General features: G+C 37.2%; 1 protein-coding gene across 1 annotated transcript in view; it reads left to right on the forward strand.

Annotated features, from left to right (window-relative positions):
* The window catches only part of LOC136866509 (serine/threonine-protein phosphatase 2A regulatory subunit B'' subunit gamma), a 94,532-nt gene that overhangs the window by 34,945 nt on the left and 36,176 nt on the right, over positions 1-23,411 (forward strand). The window contains exons 4-7 of the mRNA XM_067143549.2: positions 1,023-1,135; positions 10,027-10,195; positions 12,015-12,203; positions 17,091-17,227. Of these exons, the coding sequence (XP_066999650.1) occupies positions 1,023-1,135; positions 10,027-10,195; positions 12,015-12,203; positions 17,091-17,227 (608 nt within the window). The remainder of the gene's footprint in view (positions 1-1,022; positions 1,136-10,026; positions 10,196-12,014; positions 12,204-17,090; positions 17,228-23,411) is intronic.

Below are 23,411 nucleotides of genomic sequence, written 5' to 3' on the forward strand. Positions count from 1 at the left end.
CAGTTTATAATGATCATGTATGTAAGTATGTTAAACAAGGAATACAAATAGTGTAATTTACATTACACTTAGAGCCATTATTATTATTATTATTATTATTATTATTATTATTATTATTATATCATCATCATCATCATGAAACCATCACTTGTTCAGAAATATACTCGATTGAGCCTTTATAATACCCTAGCTAAACCAATACTTTGCTATAGATCTGAAGCATGGACGTTAAGATCTCAATACTTGTCTCAAATTACAGTACGAGAAATGACATTCATGCGTCGTACAGCAGAGTATACAAAATGGGACCATAAAAGGAATGAAGAGGTGCTATAAGAACTGAAAGTACAACCAATAACTGACTACATCTACAGCTATCAGGAAAGCTGAAAACGTCATATACAAAGGATGAAACCTGGCAGATTGCCAAAAGAGATTCTTCGGTACCAACCCAGAGGAAAAAGATCTGTAAGACATCCAATGAAGAGATGGAGGGAAAATGCAAGACTGTAATGGGACACATGGCCCAATACTTGGCAGGAAGATGATTATTATTATTATTATTATTATTATTATTATTACATGAAAATATATAATATATACATGAATATATGAGATACAGCATACTAATGTCCATCTCCATAGTGTAATAGTTAACTGCCATCTTTGAGACCATGTTCGATTCCTGGTACTGCCAGAAACTTAAAATTGTCAGGAAGGCTGGTATGTGGTACACCCCCTTGCTCCATTAGGCGTTTGTCTGGAAAGAGCTACACCGCCTCAGGACAAGGATGCACATTTACTTTTTATCATATTGAAGTTACTGTAGCTGTATTCAAACAATAGTCCAAATTAATATTTCAATAAATTACTTCAGCATGATGTATAATGATTTTTAAAACTGTGCAGAAACAATTTGTTAGGTAGATACTTGATTATTCATTAAATGAACCTCATATAACTTGTGTAAAATATCTTGGTAATGCATTGTGTAATACCAGTATGTTTTTTTTTTCTTCCAGGCATTATGGGTATTACTTGAAAACCACCATAGTCCTCCTGCTTCGGACGAAGATCAGCTGATAAATTACCAAGATTTCATGGAGGTGGCTGCACAAGGAGGACCAAAATGCAAGTAGGTTATATATTTCAGTTCAGCTACCAGTTTTCCAACTTCAGGCAAGTAATTCTCCCTCAGCAGAAAGCATCTGTGATCTAAAGAGTAGAATAATGATTTCTGGTTAAAGATGTAAATGCCAACAGTCATAGTTCAGAATTTTTCATAGAATTAAATTTACAGAATATACAGTTTTCATGCAATGTTGATGAGGATTAGAAACTCATTTACCACAGCATAACCAACCAGTTTTCATGCAATGTTGATGAGGATTACAAACTCATTTACCACAGCATAACCAACAATAAATCCTGAAAACTTTGGTTTGGTCTGCCATGCAGTCCCTGGCCATTAATCTGAAAATGGCAGGAGATATTGGCAATTGGATGGTGTTATGCATCACTTGACCAAGCGCCAAAAGTAGATTTTGAGATATTGACACAAACGCAAAATCCTTTGTATTAATTCACATATCCTGTTGAATGTGAGGTATTCTATACCAAAATGAAGACAGAAACATCAATTTTCTTCTTAATGTATAAAATTTAGGGATATTGGAAGTATATTGACGTAATCTGAGATAATGGCGCTTGGTCACTTGATGCTTTATTGCGGTTACCTTAGTTTTTTGTTTTGCATCACTTGACCAACAAATAAAATTGTCATTTAGTAATCGAATGGACTTTAAAAAATTCAGTGCAGTGTAAAATATGATACTTGTTAACTAATGTTATTGCTTATTTAAGTTCAAGATTAAGTTAGGCATAACAGAATACAACATGACATAGAAAAACATGAATTTTAGAATATAGTATAGAAATTACACTGGTGTAACATAATGCAGAATTTTAAGAATTTTCAAATTCAAAATCCATATTTCCACAATCAGACCCATCTATATCATCGTCTATTCCAGGATCACTAAACAGGTCCTTATAGAAAGGCTTAGCATCGTTGGGAATTAGCTCCATGAGGGAGCGCAGGTCGTTCAGCTTCGCTTCTGGTTTTCCATTGGGCCATAACAGAGTGAGCAGACCATGTAGAGCTGATCCATTTTCATTCTGAAGTCAGCGACGAACTTAAATAGATCAATGAAAATTTAAGTACACTTAGTAACGCGTTTAACATACCTGAAATTCGTTTACTGCAGTCAAGTGTTGTTGGTTAACTTTTGCTGGAGAGAATGTTGTGGGATCTACACCTTCAGTTGCATGTTTCTTATCAGATTCTTCCAAACCAATTGGAACAGCTTCCTCTGTTGTATTATTTTCCTTGAATAGTGGTTCATCGATTACAAAAAACATATTTTAGGGAAAGCTAGCAAACGTGCATACACATTTTGAATTCCTTATTTACAAGTGTGTTTAACAGGATATTGTATCGTGACATATGATATCTAATAGGTGTAACGGTAACGGGCCGCACCAACTTACCACAAATTCGCATAATGTAACCAAAGAATTTCGGTCATCTGTCAATGAACTCAGCGTTATGAAGCTGTTCGTCGACTGCCAGTGATCTGCGTTTATTGAAATGGGCGTAGCGTTTGCAGGTGTGATGGAACCCTCTAAAATATCCTTGGATTCCTAAGATAGGAACGTATTTTAAATACATAAAACAATACCTATAAGCTCTGATTTGTGAATTAACAGAAGATTATTGAAGCATCTGATTCTTCGCTAACAAGAGAATTCGCTTAGACCGAGATAATGATTATAATGTTCCATTGCTATGTTCTTAGACTTAAGCACTTATTACCAAAATGAGGGATTTCAGTGAATAAAGAAATGACACATTGCAGAAAAACAATGCAAATTCGAAAGCTGTGTAACAAGAAAGAAAACCTGCGCGTGAAACTGCAACTTGGGAATCCACATTTAGCATCATACGACCAAGTGACTGCACGTGTATCGTGTGGTCATTTGATGCGTAATTCAGACTCAGAAATGGTGGTTGGTCACTTGATGCAAAACTTCAATTTAATGATTGAGAGGTTGGCGTTTGGTCAAAATTCATTTCCTGCGAAATCATATTGAGAATAAAAGTCCGAACTATAACCTATGTAAAGTTTACACCTTCAGCTACCAGATGGTGCAATAATCTAAAAAAATCCATTTTGGCGCTTGGTCAGTTGATGCATAACACCATCCAATTGTTCCTAGTGTCCTTCTTTGCATCACAGCCTGTTTTGGGGGACAGGGCCAAAATGCAAGTAGGTTTAGAATATTTCAAGTAAGGTTGTAGTTTTCCACCTTCAAGCAAGTAATTCTTCCTCAGTTGAAAGCATCTTTGATTAAAGAGGGAAAAAATGATTTCTGGGTAAAGATGTAAATGCCAGTGGTCGTAGTTCAGAATTGTTCATAGAATTAAAATTAAATTAAGTGACAGGATTGTGAGTGACCAACATTGTTGTGAGATGGATAGCAGACAATGGTATGAAGGTAAATGGGATGAAAAGTCAGACTGTAAGTTTCACCAAAAGGAAAAAAGTCCTCTCAATTTTAATCACTGTGTTGATGGGATGAAAGTACCTCATGGGGATCACTCTTAGTACCTCAGTGTTAATATAAGGAAAGATCTTCAATGGGGTAATCACATTAACAGAAGTGTAAATAAAGTTTACAGATCTCTTCATATGGTAATGTGTTTAGGGGTTGCAGTAAAGCTGTAAAAAAGAGGGGATATAAGCATCTGGTAAGACACCATTTAGAGTATGGTTCCAGTTTATGGAACCCACAGCAGGATTACTTGATACGAGAACTGGAAGAGATTCAAAGGAAAGCAGCACGATTTGTTCTGCATGATTTCCAACAAAAGAGCAGTATTACAAAAATGTTGCACACTTTGGGCTGGGAAAGCTTGGGGGTAAGGAGACGAGCTGCACAACTAACCTGGATGTTCCGTGCTGTTGGTGGAGAGATGGCATAGAATGGCATTAATAGATGAATAAGCGTCTGTGGAGCTTTAAAGGTAGGGAAGATATGAAGATAAATTTAGGATTCAAGAGGACTAATTGGGACAATTAATCATTTATAGGAAGGGGAATTAGAGACTGGAATAATTTATCAAGGAGAATGTTTGATAAATTTCTTTGAAATAATTTAATAAAGGACTAGGTAAACAATTTATAGGGAATTTGTCGCCTGAACTACAGCCCTAAATTTAGATCTCTACATAGTATAAAATAGTCTTCTATCCTGTCTATCTCTGACGACTAATCTCAAGAACCACTGAATGGATTTTGATGCGGTTTTCACCATTCTATTAAGCATTCCTCGGGGAAGATTTGTATATAGAAACATTTGTCTATGACCAACGGAAGCCGAGCAGTAATGATTTCAGTGAAGCAAGTCAAAGAAAAAAATGGCCGTTTGTGCACCCTTTTAGCTTACGCTGGCTAAGCATTAAAATTTCATCTGTACTGTGACGCTAAACATTGTTCAGCATAAAACGTACTACAAAAAAAACTCTGCGACAGCATATATCTATCTTTAACACATAGCCCCACTATAATTGCTTTTATGTTACAGTAAGGATTTAAATGAAGCAAGTTGAAGAAAACGCGGTCGTCCCTGAACATTTTTTAGCTTACACTGGCTAAACTGTTTAAGATACAGAATCGTTCAGCATAGTGAGTTCAGGAAGAAAAAAAAACAGGACAACACACATCTATCCTTAACATATAACCCACTATGACTGTTTTTATGTTACAGTTTGCAGTAAAAAAACATCAAATTTAAAACAACTTTTAAAATTAATTAGTTAATCCTTGTTGTTGTCTCTGAATCATCAGTCTGTAGACTGGTTTGATGCTGCTCTCCATGCCACCCCATCCTTTACTAATCTTTTCATTTCTACATAAGAACAACATCCTACATTTGTTGTAATCTGCTTGTCATATTCATACCTTGTTGTGCCCTTGCTGTCCTTACCACCTATACCTCCCTCAAAAACCAACTGAACAAGTCCTGGGTGTCTTAAGATGTGCTGTATCATTCTATCTCTTCTCATAAAATTTAGCCAAATTCGCCTTTCACCAATTATTTGAGTGAGTATCTCTTAATTTGTGATTCGATCTACTCCTTGATTCAATCTACCCATCTCACCTTCAGCTTCGTCTGGCTCCAAGGCTAAATGGTTAGCGTGCTGGCCTTTGATCCAGGGGCGGCTGGGAGTGTGTGCCGTCCTAAGCATTAGAATTCATCATAGGTAGGGCCCCATCCTCATAGACGCGCAGGTCGCCTATACGGCGTCAAATTGAAAGACCTGCACCAGGCCTCTCCGAAGGCCACACGCCGTTATTAACCTTCAGATTTCTTCTGTGACATCACATTTCAAAAGTTTCTGTTCTCTTTCTTTCTGAGCTAGTTATCGTCAGTGTTTCTTTTCCATACAATGCCACGCTCCAGACGAAAATCTTCAAAAACATCGTTCTAATTCCTGTATCACTGTTCGAAACGAGCAAATTTCTTTTCTTAAGAAAGGCCTTCCTTATTTGTGCTAGTCTGCATTTTATGTCCTCCTTACTTCTGCCATTGTTAATTATTTTACAACCCAAGTAACAGTAGGCTATTCATTTATTTCCTTTAAGATTTTATCCAACGCAGCATTATAGAAAGAAACCTGGACTGGGACACAGTGTTGGAGGAGGAGTGGTGGAAAGACCGAAGCAAGTGGAGAGGAACCATATTTGCCCCTAGCCGGCTACAGCTGGATAAAGGGAAATGATGATGATGATGATGATGATGATGATGATGATGATGATGATGATGATGATGATGATGATGATGAAGATTTTATTTCCTAATCTAATATTTCCTGCATCATCTGACTTCATTTGACTGCCCTCCATTACCTTTATTTGGGCTTATTTATTTTTACCCTGTACTCCTTCCCCAAGAGGGAATTCAGTAATTTCTCCATATCTACAGACTCAGATAAAATAACAATATCATTGGCAAATCTCAGAGTTTTGATTTCCTCTCCTTGGATTGTGATTCCCTTGTATCGCTGGCAACTAGGAATGAGTTAGCTGGAAAGTTCATAATGTCCAATAATGGACCAACTATATTGGTATTATAAATTTACTCATTCAGGACAAATATTTCAGGTTCCCTGTGGGAATCAACATCTTTATCATTGTGATTCCCTTTCCAAGTTTCTCTTTAATTAGTTTTACCACCGTTCTGTATAAACAGTGAAAAGGAGAGACAGGGAACTGCATCCTTGCCTCACTGCTCACTGATTTTTATACAGATTGTAGATAATTCTTTTTTCTTGGTATTTGATCCCAATCACCTTCAGAATCTCAAACAGCTTGATCCAATCAGCATTATCAGATGCCTTTTCTTGGTCAGATGTAAAGTCAGGATTATTTAATTTAATTTCTGGGTTGAACCGTGTTGTACTTGTCTGCACATCACGTACAGTTTGCCGACGTTTCGAATACATTGCAGTATTCTTTGTCAAGGCGACTGAAATACCCCTACTCGATCCGAGGTAATCAGTCTCCCAGCTCGAGTAGGTGTATTTCAGTCGCCTTGACAAAGAATACTGCAATGTATTTGAAATGTCGGCAAACTGTACGTGATGTGCAGACAAGTACAACACGGTTCAACCCGGAAATTAAATTAAATAATTCTTCACACCGTGGAAGCTTCACTTCTAAGATAAAGTCAGGATTGCTTCACATGTTCCTACATTTCTTCTGAAGTCAAACCGATCTTCTCCCAACTCAATTTCAACTTGTCTTTCCATTCTTCTGTAAATAATGTGTGTTAAAATTTTGCGGGTGTGAGATACTAAACTAATGGTGTGGTAGTTTTCACACTTGTCTGCACCTGCTTTCTTGGTAATAGGTATAACACCATTATGTCTAAAATTGGATGGCATTTCTCCTGTATCATACATCTTGCACACTAAATGATATAACATTCCCATGCTGGTTTCTCCTAAGGCAGTCAGTAATTCTGACGTTATGCCATCAATTTAAGATGCCTTGTTTCTATTTGAGTCTCTCAAAGCTCTCTCTGATTCTGACCTCAAAATTGGATCTCCCATTTCATCAGCATCAGCAGGCTCTTCTTGTTCCAGAAACATATCTATTTCTTTACCTTGATACAACTGTTAGATAATAATAATAATAATTTCACGTGGCTATTTCTAGCTGAGTGCAGCCCTTCAGACCCTCCGATGAGGGTGTGCGGCATCTGCCATATGTAGGTAACTGCATGTTATTGTGGTGGAGGATAGTGTTATGTGTGGTGTGTGAGTTGCAAGGATGTTAAGGACAGCACAAACACCTAGCCCCCGGGCCGTTGAATTAACCAATGAAGGTTAAAATCCCTGACCCAGCCGGGAATCAAACCCGGGACCCTCTGAACCAAAGGCCAGTACGCTGACCGTTCAGCCAACAAGAAAGATCAGCTAAGAAGTGGTGGATAACTCAGGAGGTACTAAATCTTATTGAAGAATGACAGAAGTTCAATAATACAAAAAAATCAGGAGGGCAGAAAAGAATATATGCGATTAAAGAATAAATAGATGTTCACTCTTTGGGACCGGCAATAAATTAGAGTGTTGGGACCAGTAACCTTTCTGCTAGAGTAATAATATATAAAACATGGAAGATCAGAATTTATTATTCCTCCTGTCTTTGTTACTAAGGACTTTTTTGTAAGGTTAACATCAACAGTGGTAGGATACTGGAAATAAATTATATAAAATCCCAAATATTTCTGTTATTATTTGCCATGTAATGAATTTGTACTGCATACAAGATTGGAAAATTTATTTTCTACAACTTTCGTTATGTAGCATTTATCAGTAAGATATTTGAGAATTAATTTTTAGACCTTCCCCTAAACTATTTTATCCATCATAAAGGAATGGTTTATAGTGGGGTTTTTTCCTAATGCTATTTGTTCGGGGCGTCGACCTATAGAGATCTTTAGCCCCTACTTGCACCATATGATATGAACCTACATGTAATTGGAATTGCAGAAGTGTAGTGTGTTGAACGTGAGGAAAGGAACGTTAAGAACAACACAAACACCTAGTCCCCAGGACAGGGATATTAATCATTTACAATTTTAAAAACACTGACCCGGCCAGGAATCGAACCCGGGGCCGCCAGGTGACAGGCAGGCGCGTTGACCCCTACACCGCGGGGCCGGGCATTTATAGCGTAGATCTGCCCTGAGCTTAAATAGAGATTTTCATTAAACTCTACTATACTGTTTCCTTGTGATGTACATACATACATACATACATACATACATACATACATACATAAATTTAAAAATTGCATTTCGTTCTTACTCTAGACATAACTGACGTACAAATACCAATTTTTAAAAGAAATTCTGGCTGAAGTACAGAACTCTTATGATACTGATATTGTGATCCACCATTTTAATGTGCAGCCTTGGGGGGAGCAAGCTAGTCTGTCACCAACAGTGGGCAACATCACCACGTTGCGGTCTCACTCTCTCGCCACTGCAGGCAACCAGAGACAAGTCAAGTGTGCATTGGCCAGCCCATCTGCTACCACTACTGTTATCACTCTGTGCCTTCCGGCAATGTGAGAAACAACCGGAGAAATGTAACCATAGCATTTGATTTCCAGAGAGCTCCAGGGATTTCTCTGCCTCCAAAGTATCTGGAAGACAGGCCAAACTAGATTGTGACGGTTCAGTTTGAGTCAGTTCTGCTAGTGATTCAGTCAGTGAGACAGTGCTGTGAAGTGTGTGTACTGCTGTGGAATAATGCAACAGTGTGCTACAGTGTTTGTGAACTTACGGCGAGGGCAGAACATTGCAGTTGAACAACGTAGAGCAATGAGTGAAGAGTTCCTTGCATGTGCAAACTTTTACCCCGTACAAACTTGAAAGATTGTGTTACCCGTGTGAACTGTGAAGCACAATTGATAAACTTCATAGTTGTACAGTGACTGTAATGTTAATGTTTTGGCCTCTGATAACTAAACAATAAGAACAGAGAGAGAGAGAGAGAGAGAGAGAAAACGCAAACTAGCATAATTTTGTGTCTGTGTAGTTCTGTTAGCAATTAGTATTAGTCAATAAATCTTAGAGTAAACGCTACCAGTTGTGTATTTATTTACCTACTACCTGCCTATGCATTACAGTACGGATGTTTTTGGTTCTAACATCCCACTAACTACTTTTATGGTTTTTCAGTGTTGAAATACCGGAATTCTGTCCTGCAGAAATTCTTTTACATGCCGTAAATCTACTGACACGAGGCTAACATATTTGAGCACCTTCAAATCCAGACGGAATGCGAATTGAACCTGCCAACTTGAGCTTAGAAGGCCAGTGTTCTACCATCTGAGCTCAGCATCTGTTAAAGCTCTGTTCCATTTTAATGTTCTCCACTCTTACCTACTTTTCCCTCTGCTCCTCTTTCCCTGCTGCAACATCTAGGTTTCAACATTGAACATTACCATTCTTTTTCCATATTTCACTGATGAAGACTGAAGCTGAAAACTCTGTATTTAATTAATGTTTCCTTATATATGTGCTTAATCTACACATGCTTGCCTGGGTAAAGAATTGTTCTCATGTTCCCTTTGTAAACTCTACAATTACCCACTGAGACTCCTAGTAGCAAAATGGGGACCCCGATGAATTGGTGTGTTTTGTGTATAGTCTATTAACATTCCAGTTGTATTCTTTAGTATATATTTTCCCCTTAAATCTGGGCTCTATAACTACTATGCATTGTGATGGTGTAATTAAATTAGTATGGCAGAAAATTTCAAATGTGGACATGTCCCCTATTCATTGAAATTCCTTTTGTGCTGGAAACTGTTTTCTTTGCATCCTTTTGTATTTATTGATATCATTAAAATGCAAAATTTTAGAAACAAAACCTTTGTTGTATTTCAGGATCTACTTTACACCACAAGTATTTGCTAAGCTTCAGCACGGAGACCCTCATGGGAGGATTAATATTATGGCATTGTTCAATTACATCATGCGCAAGGTGTGGTACCACCAAACACGCATTGGGCTATCCATGTTTGATGTTATAGGCCAAGGTTACCTCCGAGAACTGGTATGATTTTAAATTTAAATACAGTATGCTGATAATTATTTCGTAGTAAGATTGAGTGAGTGAGTGAGTGAGTGTTTGATTGATTGATTGATTGATTGATTGATTGATTGATTGATTGATTGATTGATTGATTGATTGATTGATTATTTATTTATTTATTTATTTATTTATTTATTTATTTACTTATTTATTATTAATTTGTTTGTTTGTTTATGTTGTCTGTTTTATGGCCCTATTTTTTTATCTTGTTTTATTTTAATAAACTCCCATTATTTTGCTAATTCTTCTGTCATTTAGTAGCTAGATATTCTCTAGGTAGAGTCCTTTAACATAGCATAAACAGGTTCAATTCCGGCTGTTGCATTTGCCTGTTTTTGTCGAAATTCATGGGCCGGATTTTATCCCCTGGTTACTTCTACTGTGCATTGTTATGGCTATTGTTATTGATCTCTAACCGGTGCTATCTGGGTCTTGCCTACTCCTCTTACATGATAACTGCTGGGTAAGGTTCCTGGGTTCTGTGCAACCTGTAAAGGAACTCGTGAGTATATTGTAACATTTACTGTTGTTGCTTACCAAGAACCTGTAATGGAAATTATTGACAACTATAATGGTGGTGGTGGTGGTGGTGTACAACTATAAAATTTAATTCTTATATTTTCTTATATTTTTTTATATTTCTTATATTTTATGAGCATATGCAAATGAGGAATTGTTTGCTAATGGACTTTTTTAAAATTTATGTATTTTATAGCCACAAATGTTTTCATTTCATAATTTGTTGTATATCACCTTTACCAAAGTCGAGTGGTAGGACAGTCCACCTCCTTTGTGTAAGAGGCAAGTATTTGCTCTCTGACTGTTCCTTTTGCCCTTAGTTAGCCAAAAGTCTGCACTATATAATTAAAGAAAAGAGCTGTTCTGGACCACTTTGAACAAGAAAGACCAAATAGCACCTGCAGATTTATCAGTTATCACTATTTGTTGAGATTTGTTTGCTGGGTTAGAGCTTTCTGTATTGTAATTATATTAAGATGAGATTTTCACGAATTATTTCAGTATTTCAACAACATTTTGGACATGGGTTATTCCCGTATAATTTTTGTTGGAAGAGGAACTATTCTCAGATCTACTTTATTACTTCCCATTATTTGTTTCAGTGTATTTTTCAACATACATACATACATTACATACATTATCATTATAGACTGTTATGCCTTTCAGCGTATTTTTCAACTGTTAACAAAATATATAAAGGTTTCTACAGAAATATTATGTAACATGGTTTTATACCTTGTTGAAAAAATTAATTTTAAAGTATTTATTATCATTTCAAATAAACAATTTAGAAATGTCAAAATGCAAAACTTTCAGTATTTTATAGTTCAACAGAAATTAAAGTGGTGTCAAAATGTTATTACAGTAGTGTATTTTCTTCTAAAGTAATGGAAAGGAACAAAAATGTGTAAATCAAGTCATTTATAGCTATATACTATATGATTTATTGTGTGCTGTTGTTATTTTCTGTAATATTTCTCCCAGCATTGTGAATGGGTCATTTGGATGCAGTGGTCCATATCAGTCAAAAGAGTAGACTACACCGAAGTTCCATTTGTGTCTTATATCCAGTCATTACATTCCTGAGGTAATAGTTCCATCCTACAGTGTCCTGATGTAGCCTAATATCAAGATAGGGTTTACAAAAAGGAGCAGTTGAATATTAAAGCCACAAGTCTTATTTGGTTGAAAAATACAAAAATTTGAAACAAAAGTAAAAGTTATCTTGTGTTTTAGTAATTTTTTATTTTATTTTTTTCAGGATTTGGAGAACTATATTCTAGAACTTATTCCTACCCTACCTCAGTTGGAGGGTCTAGAGAAGTCATTCCACAGTTTTTATGTCTGTACAGCGGTCCGGAAGTTTTTGTTCTTCCTTGATCCATTAAGAACCGGGAAAGTTCGCATTCAAGATATTCTAGCTTGCAGCTTTCTGGATGATTTGCTTGAGGTAAATATTTTAAGGCTAATTCAGTATTTCATTAATTTATATTTGCAATTTTTATATTAATTTGTATGGAACTCATCTGTGTAATGGTTTTAGTATTAACAAAATTTGATAACGTATTTGCTCGCGTACCACTCACCCTCACGTAAGACACACACCCAAGTTTTACAAGACATAAACAGAAAAAAATGTATGACTACAACATTTTCTTGAAACATGTGTATTTATTAAACAATTAACCTTCATTGAGCCCTTGCTGGCAAGATGTAGTGTTTACAGTGCACTATGTCTTCTGGTATGAGCTAGAGCAATTTGTTACTTTCATTGACCTATCTCAGTCTCATCTTTGGCTTTGACATAGTGAAAGTGACCGAGGTATGAGCGGTGCTAGTAATACCATTCCTTATGCAGCCAGTCCCTGTTAAATTGGTGTGAAAATATCGCCCATAAGGTCGGTTGGTGCATGCATTTCAGTGGACTTGGAAGACTGATATGCAATAGCAACTTCTGGCTTGGTGAGGAAAGGAACGGGAAACTAATTCACTCCTCATTTCCCTAGTATGCCTCTTCAGTGATGCTCAGGCTGTCTATGATAGCCTTTGGTGGAGCTGTGGAGGATCAGACCAGCCTTTGAGCTGAATACCCTACATACAAAACCTTCATTATGATAGTGCAACGTTAAACCATTGCCGAAAAGAAAGCAAACAATATTTTGTCTGAAAAGTCTGTATAAAATGTTTGATAAAAGGAAACAGTACCCATAGATACAGCTGTTGTAGTACTGATATAAAAGAAGTCCACCAGAATTCAGTCTAAAACAAAAGAAATGTTGAATATTAGATGTTTGTAAAAGTGAGGAAATTAAGAATTATGGTACAGAATAATGTGTATTGATCATAAGAAACATTTTACAAGCATCCTACTCATCATTTAAAGATAGGCCTATGGTGATCGTCATCAGGTTATTTCTCACAAAAGATATACATATCCAGCCCCTGCTCACTTTAATGTCATGTGCCACACCAAACTCTCGTGCTGTGTCCATAGCTTGGAGTTGACAAATCTCCTACTCACAGCGTATCCAAACTGGCACCTAGTAGAAATAAATACTAGGTTTTCCTCTACTGGAGGAAACTCAGCTAGCAATCCACGAAGAGCACGTCTGTCGCTCTTGCTTGAAAGTAATTAGTCCTCCTTTTTTCTCCAGTCTCTAACCCATGATTTTGGCATGTCATATATACTTCCTGTCACACAGTTCCCTAACTTTTCAACTTTTTTAATCATTCTTAGTCTTTCTGTGGCACTGAAGGAGCACAGTCTTACCACTCATATTTACACATGACGTATTTGAGCACCTTCAAATACCACTGGACTGAGCCAGAATCAAACCTGCCAAGCTGGAGTCAGAAAGTCAGCACCTCAGCCTTCTGTCATTCAGCCCAGCGGACTTATATTACAAAAAGTATACATATTTGGCTTTTCCTAAAAAATCGCTAATGGTGGGCAAGACAAGTTTTGTGGCGAACTGCCGCATATGTACTTATGAATAAATATGATAGAATATGTAAAAATATATATATATTTTGTTAAATAAAAAATATTTCTTCACATAATTATCCAAACTACTACCATTATTGTTATCATTATCATCATTTGTCTGTCTCTCCACCACTCCCTTTCTCCAATATTTCTTCTACTTCTACTCCCCTCTTCTCTATATTCTACTTCACCATATCAATCCACCTCTTTCTGGACCTTCACCGTTGTCTTTTTTCTATTATTTTCTCTGTAAATATTTGGTTTAGAACTCTTATCGTCTTCCACCTTTCAAATTATTCCTCAAAGGAACTTCATCTCTGTTGCTTGAATCCTGCTCTGATCACATTTTGTTACTGTCCATGTGCTTGCTGCATATGTTATAATTGGTGTGTATTACACAGAGTACAGAATTTTCTTGCATTTCTCTGGGACTTCCTTCTTCCACACTATATCTCTCGCACACTGGTCTTTTTCCAGGCGCCATCCCCTCTAAATACTTCCTGGAAATCCATGTCTCTTGCATTCACTTTACATGGGCAAACAATTTCCTCCAGCCCATACTACTGAGAGAAATATAAATGAACATCTATTGACACCATAGATTGGTGCTAGAAGAACTGTACTCATGAGGTTTGTTTAATTCTGTAAAAAGTTTGCCATGAGGCACACTTTGTCAATATGCTCTGAAAAGTTCTCTTAGTATCATTGGGAATCATTATTTTATTTAGCTACTGTGAATTCATGAGCATCATAGTCTAATGAAATTTAAAGGAATTTATTTTTTGGTATCATATAAATTAATGATGTTTTAAATTTATTATTTTTAGTTGTAAATGGTCTGTGAATCTTTAAAAAAAAATTAAAATAGAATTTCTATGTTAACCTAATTTTATTGTAAGTTTGATTAATCTAGGTAATCTCCAGTTATGCAGAAAGCAGAAAGAAAAAAAACATTGATTCAAAACAAAATCTGTGATTGTGCAGAAATTTCTAGCTAGTTACTGAGTTTCTTCTAAATTATTTTACAGCATTCTACTGCAGATTGCCATCTGGTGTTTTGTTCCCATCAGTAAAATTGCATGTTTTGTTTCTGTTGGAACATTTAGTCTTCACTTGGTCATTTCCCAGAAAATTGCCATGTTCAGCATCTTTTTACTCCAAAATATTTCCATTGCTTTGCCATTTTGTCATTGTATATCTTTTTCTGAATGCTCTACCATTTACTTTTGTGCAATGCCTGCTCTGAGGTTTCACTGTACCTACAAACATGAAATAGAGAAAGCTAGTAAAGAGAATAGAAACCAGCATGAACAATAAGTGACAGGCACATTAGTTGAAGGAGCTACGGAAATGAGAGACAGAGCAAACTCTACCTCTTAACAGACAGATTCTGTTCATTAATAGCAGTTCTTTCAGTTTTTTAATATTCTTGAATTGTCAGCCCAGATACATAAATGCATATTCTTTCCCCTTATGTTTGATTAAATCACTAATAAACAACTTCATTTTCTATATGTTTCTAATTTCTAATAATTTTCCTACTTGGTATTTAAAACCAGCCCTATAATACTACATTGTAATGTTGTTAATAATGCTGAACTTCAATCAGTTATTAATTTGTATGTACACTAACAGAAGATATCGTGCACCAAGAAGGAATTGTGGGAATTGCATTAAACCCAATTTATTACAGTATCAGAGCAAAATAATAATTTTATTGCACAAAACTGACCACCTGCATTGAGGCTCTAGTACCCCATTAGACCACCTCAAGCATAGAAACAGGCTGTAATACAGGTGGTCATGGAGGCATACACGTTTCGTATGGTATCCTCTGGCATATCTGTCCATATTTCCTGCAAGTGGTTCCTTACATCTTCGATCTTTCAAACTCCTGGGCTGCTGATTTTTTGCATACCACGTGGTCCCAGACATATTCAGTTGGTGGTAAATCTGGGTATTGGGCATTCTTGTAATACCCTTGCTGTGTGCGACTGAGCATTATCCTTCTGGAATAGAACGTTTGGAAGCCCTACCATTAGCGGTGACAATTGTGGCTGCACCTGCACATATGTCTGCGCCATTATTGACACTCGTATCATTACTAGCAGTGATCGTCTTTCATACATGATAGCCCCATCACGTCAACATTGGGGGCAGTTTGTCATTCAACAGCAATTGCAGGATTGAGACACACAGCATGAGGTCTCCTGAAATGAACACGGCCGTTTTGTTCTAGCAAACTGAGCTCGATATCTGTAGCCGCTTACGTGCGGCCGGTATCCAGTATTCGGGAGATAGTGGGATCGAACCCCACTGTCGGTAGCCCTGAAGATGGTTTTCCATGGTTTCCCATTTTCACACCAGGCAAATGCTGGGGCTGTACTTTAATTAAGGCCATGGCCACTTCCCACTCCTAGCTCGTAGCTGTCCCATCATCGCCATAAGACCTAACTGTGTCAGTGCAACGTAAAACAACTTGTAAATGTTCTAGCACGAAAAGAACCTGGTTTTGTCATTACACACGTCACTACAGCCTGGTTCCAGTCTGTAACAGTTTAGGTTTCTCGTTCTTGACACCACTACAAACGGAGGCAACGGTGGACATGTATCAATGGCAGGACACACAATGGGTGCCGCGAGACCAAATTCCCTTCAGCCAAGTGCCTAGTAATCATTTGGGCCAATACAGAGTCCTGCAACCATGAGGCTACCTGTCTCTGGAGGGTGGGCGACGAAACAGTTGGACCTGCACATGCTTTTTAGAGGATCCGGCAATTGTCCCTCACGCATCCACTGGTTCCGCATGCCCTAATAGTCTTATCAGAATGGCATAGGTGGTTGGCAGTTCGCTGATATGACCATCCAGCCTTGTACATTACAATAATACATCCTCTCTCGAACTCTGTTAACTTTGTAAATTCTCTTTGATTGCATCGCAGAGGCATGTCGAATGGTAAGAAGGTTTACACAACCATGATCACCAGTCCACAACATTTGAGTAGCCTGTGCGAGGCCTTTTATAGACCACAGATGAAAGCAGGTTTATGGCGAGGTGGCAAGACCATTCAACTAATCATGTACTGTGCTAATCATTTGACTATTTGTCTGAGATGTAAATGTATGCCGAGGTTTGCAGCAAACCGGCAATTCCTCTACCTTTTTATTTATTATGGTTTTTTTTTTTTTTTTTTCAGTAAGTGTATTATAAAATATATTTCCTCTCTTTTTAAAAAAATACCAAAACAACTTTAATACACAAGCAAAAAATGCTTTATCATTCATCCTCCCTTCCACTCTTGCCATAATGTTTACAAGATTCATGAAATAAATTATTGCTTACTGTCCCAGTTACGTGATGTTGACCTGCCTAAGGATCTACAAGATTCCAACTGGTTTTCGGCCCCATCAGCCTTGCGTGTATATGGACAGTATTTGAATCTTGACAAAGATCATAATGGTATGCTGAATCGTGAGGAGCTTTCAGGGTGAGCCCCTATTTTCATTTTTAATCTGGCTTTATTCTTAATACTCCAGTGTTCACGTAGATGCCTGTTGTCATCCAGAGGTACAATTTTCTCAATAGTTTTGATTTTTTTAACTTTTTACATGAGAATTTTATGCAATCCTAAAAATATTTTAAGTATACTTGTGAAGTTTAAAATTATTTCCTCTAGACAGTTCATTATTATGGCATCTCATAAGGAGGTGGTAGACAATAGTCACCCACACGAGCACAGATGTTATAATTTCTTGTTTAATATCCATTATATTTTTACCATCTTCATGAAGTTTCTCATGTGATTTTGAACTATGGACACTGTGGAGGAATAGGGAAATTGACCAAGACACTGGGAATTAATAAAAGCCAGGCCCTATAATATTCTACAGTAAGACAGAATTTGCAGTGGATATCCTGGACAGAATGTGTGAAGAATACAGTGTTTTTAGAAACTGCCAATGCTGGCTGGCCCTTGAAATTTTTTTTTAGTGTGATGTATGTTAGAGGAATCGATGCTGTAGTCATTTATAAGACAATCAAGACTTGATAGATATTTTTGGGAAGAAATTCCAGTGTGACCTTTCATTGGATCTCATCAAACCCCATATTTTGTGGATACAAAAAGAAATTATTCCCAATGAAGTAAAGAGGAGGTGATAATTACTGTGGGAACTGAAAATGACGAGGGGTCTGTTAACCATCCAGATCATTCAAGATAGTTTAATGTTGCTCTTTAAGAGACTGTTGGCTGCAGTCTCATCAATCATTTATATACAACCATCATCGACAGCCGGGACTAGGTGGACTAGGGAGCTGTGATAAGGGTACAGGGATCTGGGAGTCAAGTAGGGATGGCAAAAAATGTTAGTGTTGAACTGAAGTATTGTAAAGAATGGAATAGATATATATACTCACCAGATATTGTAATAGTTGAATCATGGCTGAGAAATGATATAATGGATGCAGAAATGTTCTCGCGGAACTGGAGTGTTTATCTAAGAGATAGAATAGGAATGGTAGGAGGGGGAGTAATCATTCTGGTGAAAAAAGAATTAAGCTACGAAAAATAAAAATGACAAAAATGAAATTCTGGGTCTAAGGCTCATCTCTGAAGACAATAGGCAACTTGATGTTTTTTGGAGTTTACAGATCTGGAAAGGGTTATCTCAATCATCTGATTGAGAATTATTTGATAAGATAATTAGCTATGTGTGAAACAATATAGAAAGGAACGTAATTGTAGCAGGTGATCTCAATTTACCAAATGTCAATTTGGAAAGTAATGTGAATGACAGGAAGCATGACCAACAAATGGCAAATAAGTTAATCTGGGAAGTACAGTGATCGTACGATATAAACTTCATCATGATCTGTGGTGGTGGTGGTGGTGGTGGTGGCATCACTTCGCAGACGCTTTGCTGAAGCTCTCCGTGTCACTCTGTTCTGTGCTAACCTTTTCATTTCTTCGAAACTGCTGCATCCTACATCTGCTCTAATATGCTTGTCATATTCATACCTTGGTCTACCCCAACTGTTCTTACCGTCTACACGTCCCTCAAAAATTAGCTGAACAAGTCCTGGGTGTCTTAATATATGTCCTATCATTCTATTTCTTCTTGTGGTCAAATTTAGCCAAATCGATCTCCTCACCAATTCGATTTATTAACTCTTAATTCGTGATTCGATCTATCCGTCTCACCTTCAGCGTTCTTCTATAACACCACATTTCAAAAGCTTCTATCCTCTTTCTTTCTGAGCTAGTTATCGTCCATATTTCACTTCCATACAATGCCACGCTCCAGGCGAAAGTCTTCAAAGACACCTTTCTAATTCCTGTATCAATGTTCGAAATGAGCAAATCGCTTTTCTTAAGAAAGGCTTTCCTTGCTTGTGCTACTCTGTATTTTATATCCTCCTTACTTCTGCCAATGTTAAGTTATTTTACTACCTAAGTAACGATATTCATCTACATCCTTTAAGACATTTCCTAATCTAAGATTCCTTGCGTCACCTGACTGTTCAGCTGCACTCCATTACTTTTATTTTGGACTTATTTATTTTCACCTTGTACTCCTTACCAAAGACTCCATCCAAACCATTCAGCAGTTTCTCCAGATCTTCTGCAGTCTCAGATAAATGAACAATATAATTGGCAAATCTCAGGGTTTTGATTTCCTCTCCTCGGATTTTACTTCCGTTCTCAAATTCCTCTTTGACTTCCTTTACTGCCTCTTCTATATAAACATTGAAAAGGAGGAGGACAGACTGCAACTTTGCTCACTCCTTTCTGGATTGATACGTCCTTTTCGAAGCCCTCAATTCTTATCACTGCAGACTGATTTTTATACAGATTGTAAATAATTATTTATTCTCGGTATCTGATCCTGATCACCTCAGAATCTCAAATAGTTTGGTCCAATCAACATCATCGAATCCCTTTTTCTAGATTTACAAACGCCATGTATGTGGGCTTGACCTTTTTAATTCTATCCTATAAAATCAGATGTAAAGGTTCAAGATTACTTCACGTGTTCCTACATTTCTTCTGAAGCCAAATTTATCTTCTCCCAACCCAGATTCAACTTGTCTTTCCATTCTTCTGTAAATAATGCGTGTTAAAATTTTGCAAGCGTGAGATACTAAACTAATATTACAGTAGTTTTCACCCTTGTCAACACCGGCTTTCTTGGCAATAGGTATAACAACATTCTGCCGAATGTCAGATGGCACTTTTCCTGTCTCATTCATCTTGCACACTAAGGGCCGGTTCTGCCACCTGCGGGTAAAGTACCGCATAACTTGCGCTCTGCATAAAAGGATATTTCCATCCGACCACTCCCAGGTAGCACTATCGGCAGCATAACAGCATAATTCATAGTTACCCGGCGAGTAATTTATCAGCCACTCGAGGGCCCGATAAGACTTTACCTGCCGACCAAGATTTGAGAGCTGAACGTTATTAGCTTCATTTCTGGTGACATACAGCTTAAATTAGCTTAGTATGTTGATAAAAGCATGATATTGTAAGAGTGATCGATATTGTATTGCATTGATGCTTCCCTTGAGTTGCAACGGTCACATCAGCCTCTCACATCGACAGCGTCAGGGACATATTTCATACGTCAAGCTTTCGCAAAGTAACTCTGCAAAGATATAAAATCAAAACCTATTTGGAAATCATCTCAGATGGGCTTTAATTTTCTAATTTTAATTTTTTAGTTTTCTGACACCAGTATAAGTCAGTATACGTATCTCAATTACCCCCAAGCGCTCTGATAGCGTAATGACTAATGCGCTTGCTTCATAATATGAGGTATGCAGGTTCGAGTTTTCATCATACCGTATATTCTTTATTTTCATTATTAGTGTTGTATTCATCTGTATGCCTCTTTTCATATGTTCTTTTGTTAATAATATATTTCATTGAAATGTTTAATCACAATATTATATCTACTAGGAAAACGCTTTATATGTGTGCTACTTACAGAAAGTGATGTTATGATTAATTCAAATCATCATTATAGTAGTAAGGCATATAGCATATAGAACTGTCGCCCAGGTAGCAGATTCCCTATCAGTTGTTTACCTAGTCTTCTCGTAAATGATTTCAAGGAAATTGGAAACTATTCCATTCCCTAATTCCTCATCCTATGAATGGATATTTACCCCTATTAGTTCTTTACATTTACAGTATCTTCGAACTTTTATCTTCATAAAGTTTAACATTAGAATGAAATACTTTATCAATAAATGGAAGCATGTGGAACTAAACGAGGTCACAGAGCTAGTTGCAAATAGAGGATCATGGAGATACTTAATCAGTTCACTGAAGCCTGCAGACAGAATCTTCAAAGGCAATAGAGTCGAACCTCCCTTCTGCGGACACCGTCGGTTCCAAGAAAATATGTCCGTTACAAGAGGTGTCCACTAAAATAAGTTTGTAAAAAGATTGAACATTTTAACGGCAAAGAACATCCACCTTAAATATAAGCATACATATCTTTATTTTTATTATTCTAAGTCATTTCTGTGTTAGCATTTCATAGAGAGTTATTATAAGTGATTTTACATCATTTGCAAGCATTACAGCTTCGTGAAGTAATTGTAAAGCTTCGTCTGTGTAAATTTAGCACATGTTTTCTTAACTGCGATATTCTCGAAAACGGAATAAAGTCTGTTAAATGGTTCCATAGTGTTCTCGCCGTACTCGCGGTCCAGCATGATACACAAATTCTTTATCTGTTTAAGCATATTTAGTCCCTGCTTCATTGTCAGAACTTCTTGTTCTTCTTCCGCCTCACCGTCATCGTCACTTTTCGTTCCTGATTCGGGCTCTGTAAAACGATAAAAAGTTTTACTGTATTCAAAATGATCCTTTTGTACGACTAATGAAGGCTTCTATGGATAGCTAGAAATATTTACAAAGTGCAGTGAATTAAATGAAAGCTGGAAATTTAGCTTAAAAGAATTAAAAGCTGTCTATCACAAGAAGAAAATGAATGAGGAGTTGAGGTGCAAACAAATATGGACCTTACGATACGTGCAACACACAATTACTGTATAACTTGTTAACACGGAAAGCTTACCGTAAAGTGCGTCCTGGAGTCGGGACTGCCAGTCGCCCTCAAGATCATCACAGCAAGGAATATTCTCTTCTTCGGCTTCAATATCATACGTCAATCCAGCTATCATTGCTACAGTCTGAAGTTCATCATATTCATTTCGAACCTCTACCTCTGCTTGTTCTTCAACTGTAGAATTAACTATGCCGCATTTTGCAAAGCATTTCCTGATTGTGTTTTCGCTGACTGCATTCCAGGCTGTCTTTGTCCACGAAACTGCATCGCCAACATTGATCTTCTTCATCAAATCAAAAGCTGAGTCTGCTTCATCCATGTGTGCCACTAACGACCGTAAAACCCTCTTACGATAGTCTAATTTGAATGCTTGAATGATTCCTTGATCCAATGGCTGAAGATGAGAAGTGGTATTGGGTGGAAGGAACAAGAGTTTTACATTTGAAAGCCGTATTTCTGGATGGCACATAGCATTATCTAGCAATAAGATCACGTTATGGTTTCTGGCCTTCATCTTGGAATCCAAAGCTAGGAGCCAATTCTCGAATATTGCTGACGTCATCCATGCCTTTTTATTCTCATGGCATTCAACACCAAGACAATTTAAGTCCATGTTTTTAAAGCACCTGGGTCTCAAGGATTTACCGATTTTCCTTTTCACCGAGTGCGTTACAACAAAATATGATGGTGATTCTTTCTTTTGACATTTTCCCACCCTTGCAACTTTCATTCGGCAAAGTCAGTGACTTCTTCGGGATTGTCCTAAAGAACAGACCAGTTTTATCAACATTCAAAATGTCTTTCAGTTCGTAACTATTCAAAATGTCGGGTAACCTATCCTTCCAATCCGCTACTTCAGTCGCAGACACATCACCACCTTCTCCACAGACTGTTTTGAAACTAACATTATGACATTTTCTAAAACAATCTAACCAACCATTGCTAGCTACAAAATTCTCAACTTTCAGATAATTTGCGATTTCTCGAGATTTTTCTTGTAACATTGGTCCACTCACACACAGTTTCCTCACTCGAGCATACTTGAACCACTCATATACCGCAACGTTCACTTCTGAAAAAACTGACTCCTGCTTTCTTTGCACTCCTCGATTCCTATTTTCCTCCCACTCATTTAAAATTTTATTTCTATTCTTCACAATGGTGTTTATTTGAGTTTTCCTGCAGTTGAATTTTTCGGCAAGCTTTCTATAATTCTATAATTACATTTCTATAATTATTTCTATAATTACATTTCTATAATTACATTTCTTCTTGCCTCGAGATCTAAACACGATCGTCCCTTGTTACTCATGTTTAACAGACAACTGAACTGCTACGGTATTTCTGTCTCACTGATTAGCACCTGTACTGTCTTTTCCTTCTCAAGTTAACTACCTGAGCTCGACCTTATCAGCGACAATCCGAGTTATGAATAGAATGATGCAAGAAGGGACGAAAATCCCCAGGTAACTTGTGAGTCAACAGTCTCTGGCAGCATTTCTGGGCAATTAGAATTCTCGGAATAGGCCTCTACACCACTAGGATGAACTGCATTCCGATGTACACTCTCCCCCCTCGCACTCGAAATAGTAC

This window comes from Anabrus simplex, chromosome 1, assembly GCF_040414725.1.
Source record: "Anabrus simplex isolate iqAnaSimp1 chromosome 1, ASM4041472v1, whole genome shotgun sequence".
In the NCBI taxonomy this organism is placed as follows: Eukaryota; Metazoa; Arthropoda; class Insecta; order Orthoptera; family Tettigoniidae; genus Anabrus; species Anabrus simplex.